Genomic DNA, 23,195 nt, shown 5'->3' on the forward strand with positions numbered 1-23,195 from the left:
GAGGTATGCGCTCGGAGTTTTCTTAGATCTAAAGAAGGCGTTTGATACTGTTAATCATGAAATTCTATTAAAAAAACTGGAAAAGTACGGGTTTAGGGGAGTGGTTTTGGAATGGTTAAAAAGCTATGTAGGGAATAGGCAACAATATGTACAAATAAATGAATATAAATCTAATTTGATGGATATAGCTTGTGGAGTACCTCAAGGTTCAGTACTGGGTCCAAAAATGTTTATTATGTACTTAAATGATATCTGCAGAGTATCGGAGATTTTAAAGTTTGTAATATTTGCAGATGACACAAATATACTGTGTGCAGGTGGGGAATTGCCACAGGTTTTGGAAATGATCACACAGGAATTAACGATATTAAAGAAGTGGTTTGATATAAATAAATTATCATTGAATCTCGATAAAACCAAATTTATGTTGTTTGGAAACCAAAAGAAAAACATCGAAGTAGAAATATGTGTTGACAATGTATATTTAGAAAGAGTAAATGAAATAAAATTTCTTGGGGTGATCATTGACCACAAGCTCTGTTGGAAGCCACACATTACTTATGTTCGGGGGAAATTGGCACGGGGCATTGCCGTCCTGGGAAAAGCAAAGCATATGTTGGATCAGAAAGCACTGCACATTTTATACTGTGCTTTACTACTGCCATATATGAGCTACTGTGTAGAGGTCTGGGGAAACACATACAAAAGTAACACACAAACAATAACTATAATACAGAAAAGGGCCATTAGATTAATAAATAATGTAGGGTACAGGGACCATACAAATGCACTCTTTGTCAAAATGCAAGCTATTAAATTCCAAGACTTGGTGAAGCTTAAAACAGCGCAAATAATGTATAAAGTCAGAAATAAATTGCTTCCCAAAGAAATCTGTAAATTGTTCATAGAAAGAGAAGGTGGGTATAACTTAAGAGGGAAATGGAATTTAAAAATACAAAGTGCTAGAACAACTTTAAGAACTATGTCAATCTCAATTGCAGGAGTTAAATTATGGAACAGTCTAACAGAAGAAATAAAAGACAGTCAAAACATAAAACAGTTTAAAGTAAAATATAAAAACCTAATTTTAAATAAGTATAAGAATGAAGAAAACGGGGTTAACCCAGGACGGTAATGTTGCTGGTAATGGTGTTGCGGTTCTTTTTTGGTTGTTTTTTTGTTTTTTTGTTTTGTTTTGGTTTGTTGTTTTTCCATAACTTGTGTATCTGCAAATATACACATTCTGTATTTTTCATATGAAAGAAACTATACTGTGGTGGGGCTTGCTAATTTCTTGTTTTTGATTTATGTATGTTATGTTTTGTTTTACTTCATATGTTTATATGTTTCACATGTTGTTTGTTTAATTTAAGACAAAAAAAAAATTAAATGAATGAGAGGTAAAACTTGAGGGGGTAGGGACAAATAAGTAAATACTTCAGCCTACTCCTTTTCAAACAAATAATGGAATGATATTTTGTAATGACTGTGAAGGCACATGTTTGAAATGTTTGAAATAAAAATGAACTGAACTGAACTGAACTGAATCTTCACTCATGTTTATTGTATTTCCTGATTACTTCTGACTCAAAAGTACAGATAATATATATATTCCATTGTCTAGGTTAGAAAAGTTATTAGGAGTTTTCAGTTAATAGTTTTTGGAAAATGCGTTTTATTTTGAAATCCTAAACCGGAATAGCGTCGTGTTCCTGCAGCTAGCTTTCTCGCGCTAAATAAAAATTGTCTTGACAGCCCGTCATCCTGCTGTCACCTCAGACGACCCAAAGCGTCTCTCGTTTGCTTCTTCAGCCTTTTGTTGCATTTTTTTCTTCCTTCCAAAACTAAACCAGAAACTTTTCAAAATGAACGAGAGTGAGCCGAGCAGCTACCCGTTGACAGTTTACGACTTCGAGCGACGTTTCGACGAGAGAAGAGCGATGGAATGGATGCAGGAAAACTGGTAAGAACGAGGAAGTTGGTGAAATATCAGTAAATAAGTCATTCACTGGACTGCAGCTCTGTCCATCGTTTGTTGTTGAAGCCGTTTGTAACATGTTCTGCATGTTCGGGCTAAAACCCATGAAATCTCTTTAGAACCTCAGGAACATCGTTTTCCCCTCGCTTTAGTTCAAATAAACTCGAGTTAAGGATGCACCTCAGGGAGAAGAGGCGAGCCCTGCACGGAGTCCTGATTATGTAATTAACAGCTATGCTGGGCTCAGATCTACCCCCCGTCCCAATCCCTTTTTGTCCCCCATAAACCCCCCACCAGAGCGGCCAAAGGTTCGCCATCGAGCCCCACCCTCAACAGAGCAATCGAAGTCACATTGCCCAGCCTCGCCCCCCTTAGTTCCTCTTCATGCCCTGTCTCCGCAGTCTGATGCGTGATGTGTGAAGGGTCCGGGCTGTGAGGATTATGGCAGTGATGACTTTTCCCAGGAGAAGCTGGGACCCTGTTTACTAGAAGGTTTTAAAATTTCTGTACTTTTAGGTGACAGGAGACATGTGGCCTGGTCAAAACACAGAGAGCTGCACTCTAAAAGATCTTTAAACATAGTAAACATACCTTGTGTGCCACAGACTGCTCCCAAACACGAGGGGACAAGTAATACCTCTAAAACACTTAAGTTGGCTTTATTAAACATTAGATCTCTAGCTGGGAAAACATTTTAATTAATGATTTAATCACTGAGCACAGCCTTGATTTTATGTTTTTAACTGAAACTTGGTTGGACCAAAGTAACAGTGGAGCTGTTCTCATCGAGACGACCCCTCCTAACTACAGTTTTATCAGTGAGGTCAGGGCGAGCAGGAGAGGAGGAGGGGTTGCTGTCTTATTTAATGAATCATTTCAATGTAAGCAGCTATCTCCTGGAAGTTTTCAGTCTTTTGAATATGTGGCTTTACAGCTGAAGGCCCCATCCAAAGTTGTGTTTCTTAATGTTTACAGGCCTCCCAAATACTGCACAGACTTTTTTAATGACCTCAGTGAACTGCTGTTTGTGATCTGTGTTGATTTTGACTGTGTAATTATTGCTGGGGATTTTAACATTCATGTGGACAACCCTCAGGACAAAGGGACTAAAGACCTGAGTAACACTCTGGGCAACTTTGGGCTGACTCAGCATGTAACAGAGGCCACACATAATAGAGGACACACTCTTGACCTACTGATCTCCAAAGGCCTGAGCATTTCAAAGGTTACTGTGTCTGATGTGGGCCTGTCTGATCATTACTGTGTTTTCTTTGAAAGTAAAATCTCAGCCCACACAAATATATCAACAACAGTGATCACAAAACGGTGTATAACTGAACACAGTAGTGCAATTTTTAACCAGGTCTTCCCATTAACACCTGACCTGCCCAGAGGGTCAGTCAATGAGCTCGTCAATAGCTTCAATGCTAACATGTTAAATGTAATGGACACTATTGCTCCCATTAAGGTGAAGGTTATCTCTGGAAGGAAAAAGTCTCCATGGAGAAACTCCACACTGGTGAAAAATGAAAAAAGAGAGTGTAGGAAAGCTGAGCGCAGATGGAGAAAAACAAACCTCCAGGTTCATTATGACATCTATAAAGAGAAACTTCACAATTATAATTTACAACTGAGGAATGCAAGGAGGTCCTACTTCTCTGACATCATCACTAAAAACAGCCATAATGCTCGGGTCTTATTTTCTACAGTTGACAGGCTAACAAACCCTCCTGTGTCAGTGGCAGCTGAACTTCATTCGACCATGGCCTGCAATGACTTTGCCAAATTCTTCACTGAAAAAATCCAAAAAATTAGACAAGCAATTGGTACATCAACAGCAGATCCAGGATATGTACTGTGTCCACCAAAAAACTGTTTAAACACCATGAAACAGTTTCAACCTATTAACAGCAAAGACCTGGAGGACATCTTAGGTCAACTGAACTCCTCCTCCTGCTGTTTAGATGTCCTGCCAACAAGTTTTTTCAAAAAGGTCTCAAAGACTTTAGAGTCAGACCTGTTACAGATCGTCAACTTTTCTTTATTATCAGGTGTGTTTCCAGAATCACTAAAAACTGCTGTAATCAAACCTATACTGAAAAAGGACAATCTTGACAAGACACAAATGAACAACTACAGGCCGATCTCAAATCTCCCGTTTTTAAGTAAGATCATTGAAAAAGCAGTTTCTCAACAGCTCAGTTACTTCTTAAAACAGAATAATTGCTACGATGCCTTCCAGTCAGGTTTTAGACAGAACCACAGCACTGAAACCGCTCTGACCAAAGTGTTTAATGACATATGTCTGAATACAGACAGTGGAAAAATGTCAGTCCTAGTTTTACTGGATCTCAGTGCAGCATTTGATACGGTTGACCACAACATATTACTCAAACGACTGGAGAACTGGGCAGGTCTTTCAGGAACTGTACTAAACTGGTTCAAAACATACTTAGAAAACAGGAAATACTTTGTATCAATAGGTAACTTCACATCTGAGCAGACAAGTATCACATGTGGAGTTCCCCAAGGTTCCATCTTGGGACCCCTTCTGTTTAACATCTACATGCTCCCACTGGCACAGATTATAAACAACAACAAAATAAACTATCACAGCTATGCAGATGACACACAAATATATATCACAATGTCACCAGGAGACCGAGGCCCTGTACAGGCTCTTGGTAAATGCATTGAGGAAATCAATGACTGGTTGTGCCACAATTTTCTCCGACTAAACAAAAACAAAACTGAAGTAATAGTCTTTGGCGCCAAAGAAAAACGATTACAGGTCACCAGAGAACTTCAATCTATACATCTAAAAACCACAAACCAGGTGAGAAATTTGGGTGTAGTGATGGATGCAGACCTAAACTTAGAAAAACACATTAAGACAATAACAAAGTCAGCTTACTATCACCTCAAGAATATATCAAGGATAAAAGATCTGATGTCTCAACAGGACCTGGAAAAACTAGTCCATGCATTCATCTTTAGTAGGCTTGATTACTGTAACAGCATCTTTACAGGTCTACCTAAAAAATCAGTCAGACAACTACAGCTCATTCAGAACTCTGCTGCTCGAGTCCTCACTAAGACCAAAAAAGTGGACCACATCAGTCCAGCTCTGAGGTCCTTACACTGGCTGCCTGTCCGTCAGAGGATAGACTTTAAAGTTCTGATGCTGGTCTATAAAGCTCTGAATGGTTTAGGACCAAAATACATCAATGACCTCCTGACCCAGTATGAACCTTCCAGATCCCTCAGGTCATCAGTTCCCAGAGTCAGAACCAGACACGGAGAAGCTGCATTCAGCTTTTATGCTCCTTATATCTGGAACAAACTCCCAGAAAGCCTCAGATCAGCTGAAACACTCAGTTTATTTAAATCCAGGTTGAAGACTCACCTGTTCTCAGCTGCATTTGAATAAAGCAGCAAATCCACACTTTAAGCTTAAATTTCAAAACTTACATTTAACTACTGATTTTATCTACTGTTCTGATTTTATCTGTTTTGATTTTATATACTGTTTTGTTTGTTTGTTTGTTTGTTAATTAGTTAGTTAGTTTATTTGCTTGTTTTAATCAATTTTAAATCATGCTTTTTATTTGTTCTTGTTTCTAATGTCTCTGTAAAGCACTTTGAATCACTTTGTTGTTGAATTGTGCTATACAAATAAACTTGCCTTGCCTTGCCTTGCCTAAAGACTTCATGCTGGATCTGCGGCTGCCCGTCTTCACCTTCAGGCACAAATATTGAGTAACAGGTCAAAAATTATGCCTTCCTCACTTTTACGTTTTCACTTTTGGGCTAGTTTGTAAGACTCAAACAGTGACATCTGTACGTTACAAACACCAGCCTTGCTCAGATTAATGACAGACGTTACGTTGTATCAAGTTGAAAATATGTAAGAGTTCCTGCGACGTTTCCTCTCCTATTTGAGTTAATTGAAGTGATTCAAGTTTAAGAACTATTTTGGGGTTTAAGTAAGCATGAGTTAAAGGTGAAGGTGTGTAATGCCTTGCTGGGCAGCGGCACAGATTTATGTACTTTTTCCTGTTATTTTCTCTCCATGTTATGAAGAGAAGTCACTTAAAACATTAGGAAAAAATGGTAAAAAAAATAAAATAAAATATATTTAATTATGGTTCTGGTGATTTTTCTTTTGTATTTGACAAAATTTGACTTGAGGTATCTAATTTTTTAGGCCATTACCCAGCTGCAGCTCTGCGTATCCAGCGTGTCAAAGTCAAAGGGGCTGTGTGGAGCACACCAAAGTGCAACACTCATTGCTTTAGATTGAAGACACCCCCCTGCAGGGGTGAGGAGGGAGATTTTATTTTTTTTAATAAAGAGTATTTCAGCTTGCCTGTATGTAATAATTAAGAGTAAGATAATTGCATCTTCTTACCAGACATCTATTTTGTGCTGCCTGTTTGCACAGTAGACGGGGAGATACCCAGACCTATCTCTCCCCGCTCACCTACTCCAGCTCTTTTGGTGGGACACTCAGGCATTCCCAAACTACCAAGCCAGCTGAGAGACATAATCTTGTGTGTCCTACGTCTACACCGATATCTCCTCACAGTCTGGCATGCCTGAAACACCAAGGAGGCATCTTAGTGAGATGTTGAGCCACTTTAGCTGGCCCCTGCCAATGTTGAGGAGTAGCAGCTCTATTTCGTTTCAAAGAACTGAGCTTCTTACTTTATCTCACTCTATCCGTCAAAGAGCCCAGCACAAAGCTTATTTCTGCTTTTGGTTTCTGTAGTCTCATTCTTTCAGCCACTGCTGAGATGCAGAGCTCTCTCTTTCCCACTACAGACCTGTTTAATCTCCTGTCGCACCCTACCTCACTTGTAAAAAGACCCTGGAATATCTAAACTTCCCAACCAGAAGTGGGCAGTCCACCCTTTTCCAGCTCAGAACTGTGGCCTTAGATTTGAAGGTTCTAATTCTCATCCCAGTTCCCTCCAGCTTGGCAGCAAACCTCCCTCAGAGCGCGCTGGAGGTTGTAACTCGATGAAACTAACAGAACCACAATGTCTGCAAAAAGCAGAGACGAGACTTCTGAACCTGAAGCCTGTGAGCTGTGTCTAGAAATGCTGTGCATAAAAAATTAGGAACACAGTCTGTGACAAAGTGCACATTTTCCTTGAACCATATGGTTGTCAGGCACAGACACAGATGCCTGCTAATTAATGCTAAAAGGAGTTTGCGTGTGCTGATAACTCAGTGTCGATACCATGTCTTCTTTTCAGTCACAAAGACGTTTAAATTAAAGTTGTAGCTCCTTATCTAGATGATCCGTAATCTGTGTATTGTTCTTTATTCATTAACCTTGTAGCAGTAGCTGACTGTAAATCAGGCCACCTACGATTAGCTATCTATTAGGAGTGGACTTTGTATTAAAACAGATTCATACTAAAAAAACAGAGCAGGAAAAAGTTTCTCAGGTGTGCAAAATGTTCCACCCCCATGAGTCTGACAGCATTTGTATGTGCTCTGTCGAACTGTCAGAAAAGCATGTCAGTAACTGATAAAAAGAAATGATAAAGATAGAGACATGTGACTCAGATCATTTAGACAATTCCTGAGGGACGCTTGCACAGAGACACAAATTATTAAAGGAGACCGGGAAGGAATGCTGCTGAAAAAACCCACTAGCTTACTGACTCCTGGAGACAAAACACTTGGCCAGGTGATTGTGGCTCTGATAGCTCGCGTGTGTCTCACCCTGTGCAGGGAGATAAAACCTGGAGCGTTTATATGCTCACTGGTGTGAGTTTGGCACAGCTCCCGAGTACGAGCACTGAAGTATTGATCAGAGTTTGGATGAACAATTCTGATTCATTTTGTCATAGCTGACCTTTTCTAATTCCAATCAGACCCCAATAATGACGAGTCTGTTTCAACACCAGTTGCCTCAAGGTACTTTTTTATTGTCAGTTAAAGTCAGAGAAAACAGAGAAAACCCCCAACTGTCCTCCTTTGAGTAAGCACTTGGTGACAGAGGGAAGGGAAAATCCCTTTTAACAGGAAGAAAACTGAAAAACAGCAAAACCAGGCTGTGGTGAGCCAGAGATTAATAATAACTAATGATTAAATGCAGAGAGGTTTATAAACACATTAAAAAAAGGGGAGATCCCCTCAACCTGCAGCTTTTGAGGTCCTTAAAACCCATTGAAGTAAAGCTCAAGGTTTACAATTTAGTCACATTTTGTTTAATTGATTGTGTTGGTGTCCAGAGGGACAGCTACATTAAAAGTGTGTCATTGTCCAAAAAGTTATAGACCTGAGATTATTACTGAGATTTGGATGTTTGAGTGAAATGTTTGTAGCTGAAGGACTCTGTGCTTTTAAAGCTGACTCAGGTAATCTCAGGATTAATGCCTCTGAAATCAAAATTATTGTAAGCTTACCACGTGCTCCTCGCTGGGTGCACAAGTCTCTCTGTAGGATAATACGCTTTCTTTCTGTTATTAATCTGAGATTTCTTGGTTGTTTTAAGTTTGGACCACTGAGTCTGGAAGACAAATTGATTGATTAGATGATTATTCAGTTACTGAATTTCATCTCGGTATACAGGGAACAAACAGATATGCATCTTGTCTAAGATTATGTGTTATTAGCTTGGTGAAGAACTCTTGGTATGCTCGGAGGTTCAGATCTGTGCAGCGGGAACAGCTTTAGCTTTTTGCTGGTTTTTCCTCTCCCACAGGGGCAAACTGGGACCAGCTATCAGAATCCACTATAACCACTAACTGGGTCAAGCAGCAGCAGCAGTAGTATCTACTCATCCTGTGTATTATGTATGTTGCCAATCTGGATTAGTCATCTGCTTACCCGCTTACACGCATACCCTCCCTACTTAAATAAAAACAGCTTTTAATAACATATGAGAAGCAGGTTAATGTGAAATTAAAAATATACGGTGTCAGTGCACATGCAGTCTCTGTTTCCAGGGTTTAGTATTCTCCTCGGCTGTTTCTGCTCAGCCAAAAATCGACTTTTTCTTTCCTGCTGTGTGCTGTTGTTGAAACATCAGGCGCAGTGGTGCCCAGTGGAAACGGCCTTATTGCCCATAGCTGGCAGTCTGAGTGGTCTGTGTGTCAGGAGCTAATCTCTTAATCCTCTACTATGAGTATAATAATTGAGTTGGCTGGTGTCAGGAGGGCTGACATGTAGTAATTCATAGCCTGATGTTTCGACTTGTCACACGACTCTGGAGTGACCACAGAGTTGATATCAGCTCGTATTTGTCTTTAATTGCAGTTGTCTGGTTCAGTCACACTAATTGTGTAATGTCTTTATGTAAGAGTGCTGTGTCTGTGTAGTTGTCTCCTGTTTCAAAGTCTCAGGAGGTGATTTAGTGTTTAATAGAGCTGTTTGTCAGGGGAAGTGAGGTACTTCCTCTTTATTGTAAAGCTGATAGAGGTCAAAGATCTGTGTGATGCTGGAGCTTTTAGGCCGGCGTTTTGTGTTAAGTAACATCAGTGTTTCCCACAGATTTGGGCTCAGGGACGTGAGGTTGTGGCTAAAGACAAGTACACCCTATTTTGAGAAGATTTTATGTATATTTTTCCTACAGGGATTAAGAGGGTAAGTGTAGTAGCAGCCAGGTGCTGTTATTTAAATGCACTGTGTTAATGCACCGCGAAGCAACTGCTGCTGCACGTCAGACTAGGAACGGTTATAAAGCTGTTTCTCGAGTTAACATTCAGCAAATTCATCCCAAGGTCAGACCATGCAATGCTCAGAGAAACTGCAAAAAACCCAAGAGCTGTACATGCCTCAGCATGTTAACGATAATGACAATTAGAATAAGACTGAGCCAGTCCCTGTTTGGAACAACCGTTCCAACCGTTCCAAACAGGCCAGGTGAAGATTTCTTGTCTCTAAAAAGAACATGGCAGCACAGCTTAGGTTTGCAAAGCTGCATCTGGGAAAACCAAAAGACTTCTTTAAAAATCTCCTTTGGACAGATGAGACCGGAGTGGAGACGTCTGGCTGCGATGCACAAAACCAAACTTAGCATATCAGCGCAAACACCTCATACTTACTGTCAGTCACTGAGTCGACCGTGAACTCCTTCGTATACCAAAGTATTCTAGATTCAAATGTGAGGCCATCTGTTTGACAGCTAAAGCTAAATCGGATCACCTGACAGGACAATGATCCCAAGCACAGAAGCAAATCTGCAACTGAATGGCCGAAAAGAAGAGAAACAAGGTGCTGCAATGGTCCCGTCAAAGTCCAGACCTCCTCCTGACTGATATGCAGAGAGCTGTGCATGGACGAATGCCTGCAGACCTGCGCTTGTATTTAATAATTATAGAACCTGCTGAGGACCAAAATGGTTTTCCTATTATGCTCTGACTAGAATTACAAGACTACGTATTTTCTTTTTACAGTGACGACAACCAAATTTTCATACATTCGTTTCCCTGAAATTAAGTATTAAATATTAATTGCAACAACTACATAATTTGATCCAGTACATTCTCAATCTAGTGTTTTGTGTCTGAGGGGAGCTTTTTTTTTTCCCCGTTACTGTCTCTCTGCTGTAATTAGTGCATGTAACAGTATTATCAGTATTGGTGTTACAGTGAGGATGAGTAATAATAAGTATCACTGTGTGTGTGCTTCTCTGCAGGACCAAGTCTTTTATATTCTCTGGCCTGTACGCTGCGATCGTATTTGGAGGGCAGCACTTCATGAGGGAAAGGCAAAGACTGAACCTGCGTCGCCCGCTGGTGTTGTGGTCACTCAGTCTGGCCATTTTCAGGTGAGTGACTCTCAAGGTCGATGCAGCTGAGACGGCTGACGTGACCTTAACGCTCAGTCAAGCAAACATTTAGAGTCGAGTGTTTCAGAGAAAAGTTGTTTGGTATTTTTTCTCTGAAGGTCCTTTTCCTTTCTGGGTAAACAGGAACGTGAACTGAAAGAGGGATAGTCAAAGAAGGAACGTGTTCTGAGTGTTTGTTTGAGAAGCCACAACCAGTCTGATAACAGCTGTCACCTCAAGGTTCAACGCAAGATTTAAAGCAGTACTTCAAGAACACTATAGACATTTCACTCACTAAGAGTCCTGATGTCCATCTGCACATGGTATCTGGGGGGTGGAATCTAAAACTTCTTGGGGCTGACCTAAAAAACTGGTTTACATTTTTGCCAATCTCCCGTTTGAGATCATCTTCTCTGAGATTTCCAGGCAGATTCCAGAGCAGCTGCATTTTCAAAATAGGACATTCCACTCGAGTTGCAGTTTCACCACAAACCTCAAATCTGAGCGGAGAGCAACCTCAGGATCCTTGCTGTTGATAAGAGCCAGATTTTTGGCATTTTTCACCTATAGGTAGTGGGAGTTTATGTCCCTGCTGCTTTATCTTCTTGAATCAAGTTGAAAGATCTCCATTTTGACACGCTGAAGGAGATCGGGGCTTCTACAAAGCAATCTTTAAAAAAAGCATCTGCAGTAGAATACCTGAGAAGATTATCTAGAGCAGGACATCAGCCAAACTCCAAACAGGTTTCTGTTTATCTACTCCTTCAGTTACCAACTATCAATCTAATTTACTGATTTGTTTATGAAGATCTAGACTGGGGTATTCCCCCAGAGAAGCGTGCTGTTTTTATAAAAACTAAAATCCTGCTGCTGTCACTTAAAGGCCTTAAGCTGAGTTTGTCAAACCCACCAGAGCCTGCAAGGATCCACGTGGCAGGTGTGCAGGACTTTAATCTTAATCCCAGTGCTGTGGGTATATCCTGCTCCTTTCAGCCTTAGCTGTCCGCACACAGGACGCGACGGTGTTAGTGTAGGTAGTTTTTGCTTTTTACTACATCCACCCTGTTAACTCTGTTGTCCTTTAAAGGATAAGTTTGTTTTTTATTACTGGTATATATTTTTTTAACCTCGGAGACGTGTGCCAGAATGATGACACAACATCGTGCACGCTTTGTTGCTTTGCTGTCATTTGGGCTTACCGTGACTGTCTCGTGTTAAAGTAAACAACCTGACAGAAATGGACATGATGAGATGGTTTACTGGTTAAGAGAGGGAGTGACTGCTTTAACCTCATGTAATTAGGGGTGGGGTAGCTTTGAGTGGCGGGTGGGTGCTGACGCAGACAGGTAGCAGCTAAGTGAGAGTCATAAAGCTGGACCTCATGCCTGTGTTAAGGCCTCTTGTAGCATTTTTAACCCAAATATGTGACAAATATACATTTATGCTTTAGTTTTGATTAATTAAATTCTAGTGTTTTATTAGTCTTGGTGCTAATTAACAGATATCAGTGCAATCCACATGTAAACCCCCAGCTTTAGCTGACAGTTTAGCACTAAACTATCGCTAATGAGCTATGAGGCTACTATAGCTGGGCTGCCAGCAGAAGCACAAGAGCTTAAAACTTAGACCTTAACCCTTATTTTCTGACTAATTTAACTACTGATGAAATATTTCCGATGCAATTAGGTGGAGGTAAAGCTGTTTATGGAGACTTAACCTCAACAAGCCAGTTGCCAAGCGCTCAAAATATATTCATGATGGAACAAAAAAAGAAAGTACTTCCTCTTAGGCTAATGTGCAGTGGGCCGCACAAGGTTTTCAGATTTAGAATCAGGGTTTTTTTCACTGCTATTTATTCATTCATCATATAGTTACTATTACAGTTGCATGGAAACAGGGCAGTTCATTTACTAGTTGAAGGCTTCTCCAACTGATATATTGAAGAGTCTTTGGGCAAAAAGAGTTTAAAAGTGCTTTTTGAATGAGCGACTGTGGCTTAGTTTAAAAGGACTGTAAGAGTAGCAGAGTGCTATAGTTATAAACAGGCATCCATACGCTACATACACCATCGTTTTATGTCTGATACTCTGAAAAGGATTGAGCATAATCCCCATCAAACTCACAGTTTGGTCCTGTTTGACCTGCATTTGATTTGTGTCAGATCGAAGGCCGATACGACGATCAGTCATCAGAGAAAATGACACAGGCTGGCTCCCTGTTGACTGCGATCCGGTTTGCAATTGTTGGAACATCAGATAAAAGCACAGGGAGTCTCTGAGGTGTGTTTAAGATGGTCTGACTGAGATTACCTATGAAATCTCCACATCAGTGTTGCACCAATGTGCAAGTTGCTCTTTGCCATCAGTGTAATGTCAATAAACCTTTTGACATCAAGCCTTTATGGCTGCACTGTAGCAGTGATCTCTGCAGCTCAGTTATGGTTTCTTTTTTATTATTATTATTATTTTATGACAAACAGTAATATGGATTATAAAAATGCTGCTTTCAATGCTTCATTTGTCCACAGGAGGCATGGCAGAATGATTACACTTTAACACATCAGGGCTGCCAGTTGAGACCATCCCTGTTTTTACTATAAGGATGAGAAAACAGACTCTGTTCTAGGAAAGTGGTGACAAATATGAAACCAGTAGAGCAACATAATTTACTAAAAGAAGTGGCTGAGCCTCTGTGATCCTAGCTGTTGGCTAATATGTCCTTGTTGTGTTTCCTCTGCAGCATCGTAGGAGCGGTCAGGACCGGAGCTTACATGCTGCACGTCCTCACAAACGACGGCTTCAAACAGTCGGTGTGTGACAACAGCTTCTACAGCTCTCCCCTCACCAAGTTCTGGGCCTACGCCTTTGCCCTCAGCAAGGCCCCCGAGCTGGGTGAGACTTCATCTGATCTCATAAATGTCAGAATATTACTCACATGAATGAAGCACATACTGAAATCTAACCTATTCAAAGACCACCAGCTGTAGATTCCTTATTTCTTTGTTATTGGATTAAGGTGAAGCAGGACCTGTTTACACTATAGGAGCTCCACGCAACTCAGAAAAAACTGTTTTAATCATATTAAGGGTGGGGGTGTTAGCATTAGCTAAAACCATGATGAGGCATAAAGTGCTGTGCAAAAGTCTTGATCCACCCCTCATCTCTTTGTATTTTGCTTCTAAGGAGCCAGACTTTCTTGTAATGTTTTTTTTAAAAAGGTCTTAATCAGTACTTTCTGAAGGTCTCTCAAAGCTTTTCTTTGGTTCTGTCCTTAACACTGACCTATGAATCATTTAAATATAAATGCATATAACTCAAGGGATGAACCTTATTTTGTTTCTTGACACGTTGTTACTACTAACCGTGCAAAACCACGTAGTTTGTTCCCATTTAATTAGGTGAATCTGTGCAAAATGCAAAGGTAACAGTTTATTTGCAACAACAATTTGATTCCCAAAGAGCTGTTAGCTGAAAACTTGGCAATTTTTTCAGCATGATGTGCAGTAAAAAAGATCAGTGAGAACAGGTCTGATGGAGCGATGACATGAGTGTCTACAGCCATCTGTAAAGCACGGTGGAGGCTCTGTCATGGTTTAGAGCTGCATTTCAGTGAGTGGTGTGGATTTTTTTTCAAAATTAATGTAACTGTGAACACAAGAATATTAAGTCAGAGCTTCACCCTCCATGCAGTACTGCCTGCAACACATCTGATCGGCAGCAGCTGCTTCTTTCAATAAAAGATGATCCCAAACACGCTGCCACTAAAGTAAAAGTTTACCTGAATTTAAAAAAACAACAACAACACACATACAGTGGCAGTCATCGGTCATGGATCGTACCAGATAAGTTATTGGTATAGTTGTGCAAACCTTTCTATTTCCATGTATGTTTGCACGTTTCACCTGCCTTCCTCGCAGAATGTTAAGAAATGAGGGTTGGTGCAAGACTTGTACGCACTGAAAACGTGTAAAAGTGTAAATGTGTTGGATGTTTTTCAGTCTTTGTTCCAAAAGGATCTAAATTCAAACTGGATGTTTTTTCTTGCTCAGCTACTTTAAGAATGAAATGATTTGCTCAGTGTAGATTAAAGTGTGCGCCACTGTGCAGTAAATCCATCAGGAGGTGATTCCCTTAAGAGCTGAAATGGAGGCAGATGCTGAGCTGGCAAGAAAAGTCCATTAGCGCACAGCTGATAATGTACAAGCAATGTTTCCTCTGCTGCAGACAGGAAGGATACGTCTTCTTCCTACTGCAGGATAAGGACTCTTTATAGAGACTCAAATGAGCTTTAAATTAGAAATACAGGTTGTTCTGTTTTATAACAACTTCATGGGATTCACCAGAATCTGTATTTGTACTTATCAAAGTAAGCTTTGTGAGGAGGTTTGTCTGTGTAAGCTAAACCCTTTTATTTGTTAAATCCACCTGAAAGATCAAACATAAACCCACAAATCTGTGATGGATGTTCACGAAGCTGTAAGCTAACTGCTTGTGCTGCCTTGTTGAAAGTTTCTGTGCTCCTCCTGTACCTGTAAGGCCATCATAAAATGTAGTACACCCCCCCCTTCAAACACTGTAAGTGAAGTCAGGCTTTATTGGAGCTGCGTTAAACTTGATACACAGTCAGGTCCTGTCAGGTATTTCACTTTTTCTGTAGGTTTTTAAAAAATATTTTTCCTGCTCTCACACAGCAATTTTCCATCTTTTGTGATAACTAAAGTACATCTGGTGTTATTAATCATGACTCAGTTGCTGAGGGGTTGAGGTTTGGTGCTCGGGTGCGGTTTTATTTAAACGATTTCCTCTCTGCCGCCTCTCTCAGGAGACACCGTGTTCATCGTCCTGCGGAAACAGCGCCTCATCTTTCTGCACTGGTACCACCACATCACCGTGCTGCTTTACTCCTGGTACACCTACAAGGATCAGCTGGCGGGCGGCGGCTGGTTCATGACTATGAACTACATGGTTCACTCTGTCATGTACACGTACTACGCCGCCCGAGCGGCCGGCCTGCAGGTGCCGCGTCCCTTCGCCATGGTCATCACGGCCTTGCAGATCCTGCAGATGGTGATGGGCCTGGCCGTGCAGGGCCTCGTGTACCACTGGATGCACGAGTTGCGCTGTCCGTCTCACCAGGACAACATCGTTTGGGGCTCTCTCTTGTACCTCAGCTACTTGATCCTTTTTGCCTACTTCTTCTACAACACCTACCTCAAAGGCTCCCCCAGGGACAAAGGGTCCAAGAAAGAGTAGCGCGCCTCCCTGTGCTCGGGGTCGTATTAAAGGCTCTGAACATCCTCCTCTTCTGACTGCAGCTCAGAGAGGAGGATGATTTGGAGCATTTTAATGTGATCTCACGATGAAAGCGAGGAGATTGAGGGGCATTTCCGTAACTGTGTTTGACTAAAAATAGCGCTGTCATCATTTAAACGATTGCCTTGTTTACTTAAACTCCTTTATCTAAAAACAGCCATATGAGGGCCAAATACTGTCAGAGGCAACTGACACTTGTTCCTGTGTTTTTAAAGAAGTCATTGATTTATATGTAATTAATTTTACTTTAATTGAGTGAGGAAATGGTTTGTTTAGCTCTAGTTAGCTTAGCATAAAGGCTGGAAGCAGACTTTCCTTTCCCTGGAAAACTGACTTATTTAAACTCTACATCTTTCTGTTTAACCTGCAAATTAACAAAAACATAAAAGCAACAGATTCTTGACTCCAGCTCTAACAAACATCTTTTACAGACGGGATCCTGTTAAAGCGTTTACACACCGCCTGCTCACTGTCTTTATGCTTGACTAGGATAAACAATCTGCACCAAATGTTGAACTAGCCCTTTAAAAGTGACACCGGGGGCAGGTACTAATCTGATGCCGTAAAAATGAGCATCACGTGGCGCCTGCAGGTGCAGAAACTGTAACACCTGTGTCCACCTGTGCAGGTTAGCAGGTAACAGGGAGTGAAGACTAATGCACTAAATGGCAGAGGAATGTTTTCATGCACGTAAACGTGCAGGAAGAAAAGCAATGCAAGTTCAGTTCGGTGTAATTTTTTAAAAATGCTGTCACCTCTTTACCTTCATCTAAAAAGAAAGCCTTCTCTGTCTGCTCCTCTCAGTTTACCTCGCTGGCTTATACCTGCCTCAACTTGTTAGCTTAGGTTGTTTTTTCTGTTTGTTTTTTTTAAGGTGTTGGTTTGAATCCAGGTGAAGTTTCTGAGTCTGAGAGCACAACAGTAAAGTGACCATATTCTTATAAAACGAACACAGAGGTTAAATTTAGTGTTGCTGCTAATGCCGTCCACAGCGCTGCGTTGCTTTGCTTCACCCTTTACTGCAGGTTATGCACTGACCACTAATAAGTACCTCATGCAACCCAGCTTTCCTCTAACATAGCCAATATTTATAGCCGCTTTCACCACGCGTACACTCTGTAAGACAAGGCCTGAGTGAGGAACGCGTTCCTCAGATGAAAGCCGTTCCAGCTCAAACAACTGACAGGAAGTGCGTTAAACCAGACGTCCTCCTGTCCCTGTCGTTTGGGTTGTTTTCACATGTTTACGCGCTGTACAGTATATGTTTTTTAACGTTTTTAATAAGAGATGACGGGAACGATTCACTGTTGGGACGCAGTTTCCCGAACCTTTTCTTCTGTGCAGCTGTGCGATGGATTTAAAAAGGAGACGTGTAGATGTGATGGAGATGCAGACCTGTAGCTTTAACTCAGAGGTTTAACAAAAACATTCCACTTCTATGGTGCACATTTATTAAAAGCGATAAAAAGCATCTGAAAACTGTTTGAACTGATTCTCTGATTGAGCAGCAGGAGCTAAACCAGAGTGTCTCGTGTGAAGTGTTTAGCAGACAAACAAAAAGGATAAACTGAACATAATGTGACGTAACAGGAGAGGTTTTTGTATCTTGCAACTCCTACGAGGTCCGACCACTACGTTTGCCTTGTTGCCGACACTTGATTCCTGTTTAGTTAGAAGAAAAAGCTTTATTTTGATCCATCCTTTGTGACTTTGCCCTGTGCTCATGTTGGTTTTGGTTATTTATTTTCCTTTTGTGCTTTAAATTATTTGAACAAACTGATACCAAACATACGGCAGATGACGAGGACCAAATTTATGTGGCGATTGCTGCTGACTGTGGTGCTGCTGCTCTTTATGACCTGCTGAAGAGGAGGCCACAGGGCGCTGGTGTCTGTTTTTAGATGAGAGGGATGTGTTTTCTTTACGTTTTCCAGCAGGTGTGAGGTTTACTTGGCAGGTGTCACATTAGGAAGCGGGTTGAGTTCAGTTTGCTCCATCCACGCTCGCGCTTACACCGCTTCGGAGGGTGAACTGCGACGGTGTTCGTGTTTAAAGTTGTGCAGCACATTCTCAAACCACGTCCTGTTTAACGGGCCTGTGCTCGCCACAGAAGCTGCTCGCCTTGGTTGGAAACGTGTGTGCTGAGCGCTGTGGTTTAAAACCTGTGTGGAGACTTTTGACTTGGCGTGACGGAGCTGATTTTGTGTTTGTGTCTGTAGTTGAATTCCGATTGTTCAGGACTTTGTGGATTACAGTTTGTCACGCTGACGCACCTTCTGTGAGAAACGACGTAGTTCTGATAAAAGCACCGTTTTCAGATGCACTTATTGTTTCAGCATCAACCAGTCGTAGTTGTTTTTATGTGATTCAATATAAAGAGCACTGAACACTGTTTGAAACTGCCTGCTTTTTAAAATCTGACACATTGTAACGCTGTTAAAACTTGAACTTGGTGTGTCAAACATGCTTCTGTTTGTTTTCTGTCGTGCTTTACTTTGTTTTGTTGTCTGTGCTTTATGTTTCCTACTGATTTTTACTCCCTGTGGTTTCTACTGGAAAAAGGGCTTCGTGTCGAAACGTTATAATAAAAGTTTCTCTGTTTGTTGTTTCAGGGGTGAAATATTTTCACTGTGGAGAAGAATATCTGTTTAAATAGAAGACGGACAAACTCGCCACAAACATCAGCTGTTTGATTTAGTTTCCTTTATTAAGATTATCTTAAAAAATATAAAGCACATATTCAAGCCTCTGACAGGCATGTGTGATAAAGCCAGGACTTCAGTCTGATTGTCTTTTATTTTCTTTTTATTGGCACATACATTATAAACATATTTAATTGCTTTTATTTAACTAAACAGCAGCTCTTGAAATTTAAAAGCAATCTTTTGCAAGATTGTTGAGTCTTAATCGTAGACGAGAGCCAAACTCAAGCATACACAGCTTAATGTAAAATGCATTTCTGAGATGGTGATGAGTTCTCAGTGACCTTGACCTCAGGGTGTGACAATTATGTGTGTGAAAGGTTGTAGCGTGAAGCCCTTTGAAGGTCACGGGTCTGAAAAAGTGCCGTATAGATGGCAGTCTCCCATTACTCTGTTATTCAGGCCTGAATGTGGCAACTCAGCGACCGTGAGAGAATTTTTAAAAAAGGTTTGTGTACATGCGACAATGCCTCCCATCACTTTATTGGTCGCAAATAAAATCCCAGAAAGTGCCATAAACAGTTGAGGTGTCTGCAACAGCTGTGGGAAAACAACTAAACAAAGATTTAAAGAGATATATACAGAAGATGTGAAATAGAAAATATTTAAGGCTAAAACACATTTCTAATTTTATCATATATAAGGTGAATTCCTTGACCGACGACGTTATTGGAAAACGTCTGAAACTGCTTTTCAATGAAACTTTTATGATGCTCACGCTGTTCCTGTGTATTCGTGTTGGTTTTATTGGCATTGCTAAGAAGGTGATAGTTCAGTTTCATTTATTATTGCGGTCATAGTGCATGTTTAAGGGATGGGAAAAAATGTATAATAGGATTGTGTTAAATTGTAACCATGCATTACAGAGGAAAGGAAATGTTTAAAGAGAGAAAGATAATATATAACATGTCAAATCTAAATATTAGGTCTTAATAATAGATTTTTCAGTTCTAGTCATTAACACGAGCTCTGTAAGAAAAATAAATATGATACAAAATGTACAGAAGTATGTAAACAAGGCTCTCATTATACTCACATTGGACACATATGTGTATTTTCTGTATAAACTGAGTCTAAAGGATAAATTGACTGAAGAGCACACAGTGGCTCTACAGTCTCTGATGATCAGAAGCTGTTAAATCCCCGTGAAGCTTTTAAACTAGAGGAATTTGTCTTGCTGACACAGTTAAACCACACCGGCCCCCTGCAGCTCTGCAGCTCGCAGCACACTGCCCTACAAACGTCCAAGCTGAGCCGAGCGCTCTCTGGGAGGTCGTGGGTTGATGGAAGACAAAGCTCTGCCTGCTCAGCACATTATAGTCTTGTAGCTGTGGGTGGTGACACCAGAGGACCGGGAGGAAAGACACGCAGTGGAGGAGCCGAGAGGGAAAAGCTTTAAACAAGCTCGTCACAGAGGGTTAGGGTCACGACAACAGTGAGATTTTTCTGCGTGAACACCACCAGCTCGTGTTCAGCTCGGCTCTGTGATGGAAAGCAAACTTTTTATGAAACTTACAGAAACGAGTCACATTGTTAGGAGCTGAATGTGAGCAGTGCGCAGAAGAGGGCAATCATCTCAGTACAAACACAAGCTGTTACAGCAGTTTGTGTTTGTGCAGGAGCTCATGAAACATGTAGTGTTTAAAGTAATTAAAGATATCCTTCACATTAACACATCCAGCACATGTTACTGTAATTACACACGACGGACTAACTGTATAATTACATATGTTTTAATCATCGTGTTCATATTTATTAACAACTATAACCTGTAACATGAGATTAGACTGATAAAAATTACCCTGAATGGTTAAATGGGGGCATACTTACATGTTTAACCCTTTTTTAAGAACAATAAATAAACTCCTATTTGTAATCGAGTACTTCTGCATGTTAAATAATAAACTCCGTCTGTCTGTCCACGTTTATTTAAATTGCTGTAACAATATAAAACCATAATTTCTTTATTTTCGAGGACTTTCTTCATCCTGACGCTCTGTGGCTGTTATTGCAGTCTTTGGCGCCCTCGTGTGGCAGGAGGCTGTCATTACCGCTTTCTCCACATGTGCTCCAAACTATACGTCAGCGGTGCGTTTGTTTCTTACTACAACACACAATGTAACGAAGAACAGCTGTGCGAACCTCTGCACAGGCGGGCACGCGAAGAAGCACGTGAGGCAGCCTCCAGGTGCCGCCACAAACCTGGTTAATCTGAACTTCATGTGTTTCCTTGTGAGGGTTTGCAGCATTGGTTGCTTGTTTTGTTGGGAAAATGCAGGCATGTGGTTGAGTATTTTCAGTTTTCGTTATATGGGTACAGTATTAATTCAAAATAGGGTCACAGCTCTTTGTTCTTTGTTTCAGGAAGCCTGTGGCTGATTGTTTTTACCATGTAAAAGATGAAAATACGCATCTTCTCTGATTGGCCTTACTTTGCGGCCGATTATTTCACAATAAAGTTTCACCCCACGAGGCGCCTCTTTGGCCCAACCGTAGACCACAGATTTTTCTTGGAACAATCTGCGGAATAACCTTTCTGAGAAAACCCCAGAGCCCCTTCAATTTCATGGCTTTTTAGTAAAATGAAAAGCTTTTATTGAGAAGAGATTCCCTTTTCACTATTGATTCATCTGCAGGGGACCTGCAGGGTGTTTTTAAAAGGGACACACTGATAAACTGTGTTTTCCTACAGCAACCAGCTGCAGATGTTATTTTGTCTTTTTATTTACTTAGCCTCTGTTGGATGACAAGACAAGACAAGACAGACTTGTATTTTTATCGAACTTTTCAGGCACAGAGGCTTCATTTACACTTTTGCCATCCTCTCTCCTTTCATTGTTTCTTTCTATTAAAGCTAACATTACTAATGAATGAAATCTGGACCACGACCCAACCAATCTGTTCTCCCCGACCCCCCACTGATGTTCCTAATCTGCTGTGAAAATCCGAAGCTGTTGGCTAACCGAGTAACAGGTGTAAAATTTCCCCTTTTAAGGTAAAAACCAGCAGAAATAGGAAGTATGCTTAACTGTATTTACTTAAATTATCCCTATAAATGAATTTCTAAACAAAGCAATGGACGTTTAACAGTTGGTATCGCTTTTATTTCTTTATTATCCATCCATCCATCCATCCATCCATCCATTACTTAGCTGTGTCTACTATTTTGCATGTAGAATTAAAAAAAAAAAACTTTGAAGACATTTTCAAGGACAGAAAGTCAAAGCTTCTAAAACCCTGTGATTTGGGGGTTTAACTAAGAGTTACTTTGTTCTGATTAATTTGTGGACATGTCTTAGTTTGTCCCTACAATGTACTTAATCTGGTATTATAAAAGAAGAAATAAGTATATACAGAGAGCCTTTCATCTGACTGAATGAATTTGTTAAAGCATTTGCACAAATATAACCAATAATTATGGACCTATTAAACCTCTGCCAGACTAAAGTGATAAAAGTATTACATCAAACGATTCAACTTTAATTCCTACAGTGTCAATAAGAGTCGCCTCAAACTGGCTTATATTATATATTAGATAGAGAACCCCAACAATTATTTACGAGTAGCATTTGGCGACACTGTCTTTTCACAGGAAGAGACCTCTAACAGAACCAGAACTGGAAGGGACAGCGAAGAGAAGAGAAGAGAAAAAACAAAAAACATAGCGAAAGTGGACAAAAGTTAAAGACACGCAGCAGATGAATGTAAACAAAGTTGAACTCTGATCAGCTGATCTCACTGCCAGCTCAGCTCAGATCTCATATATGGTGCATTTCTTAAGCTGCTTTAACCTTCTCACAGTTGCTGTGCGTCAGCGAGCCACTTTGCAACCCACCTCCACTCGACCTCCTCCTTTCCTGCTCTCAGACCTCCCCCACTGCCGTTCATACACCAAAATAGTTAAGTAACATATAAACAACTGACTGGTAGAAAAGTTCCTATTTTTTTTTACTTTCTCCTATAAAAATGTCTATTTTTATAGAAAAATAAATCTCTGTGAATTAACCAGAACTTTATGTTTTATATTCGTACAGGACAGTCGGGCCAGTGAGCTCACCAGCGCTTTTTCTGTATTTTGACTAATTTTATTTATAGAAAAATCACGACATGCTGTTGAAATTACACTTTTAATCTCAGGGATTGCTGTTATAGATACACTAATTTATTTCTTTACACTGACAGAAAGGGGAGTTTCAGTGGCGCCCCACTCAGAATCAAAGTGGGCTGTTTGTGGTCTACCGTGTAAAATGAGTTTGACATCCATGGTTAGATCAAAGTTGTAACACAAGGTCTAAATTTCTGCAGATACAAGTATTAGTTTTGAACTCAATTTAGTAAAACGTGGAATTAAACTATGATTTTTCCCCTGTTTTCTTGTTATGAAATATATTATAGTGGTTGTAATGGCAGAAGAA

At 40.5% G+C, this 23,195-nt stretch overlaps 1 protein-coding gene across 1 annotated transcript; it reads left to right on the forward strand.

Moving 5' to 3' along the window:
• Positions 1-1,693: 1,693 nt before the first annotated feature.
• Positions 1,694-18,679, forward strand: LOC146703633 (very long chain fatty acid elongase 6-like). The gene is made up of 4 exons (XM_085466923.1): positions 1,694-1,963; positions 10,635-10,766; positions 13,506-13,657; positions 15,588-18,679. The coding sequence occupies exons 1-4, from the start codon at positions 1,866-1,868 to the stop codon at positions 16,016-16,018; spliced, it is 813 nt and encodes a 270-aa protein (XP_085323049.1). The 5' UTR covers positions 1,694-1,865; the 3' UTR covers positions 16,019-18,679.
• Positions 18,680-23,195: the final 4,516 nt, after the last annotated feature.

The sequence above is a fragment of the Copadichromis virginalis genome, linkage group LG8 (assembly GCF_057382275.1).
Source record: "Copadichromis virginalis isolate Kocher_CV1m ecotype Utaka linkage group LG8, C_Virginalis_male_GT1.1, whole genome shotgun sequence".
Lineage (NCBI taxonomy): Eukaryota > Metazoa > Chordata > Actinopteri > Cichliformes > Cichlidae > Copadichromis > Copadichromis virginalis.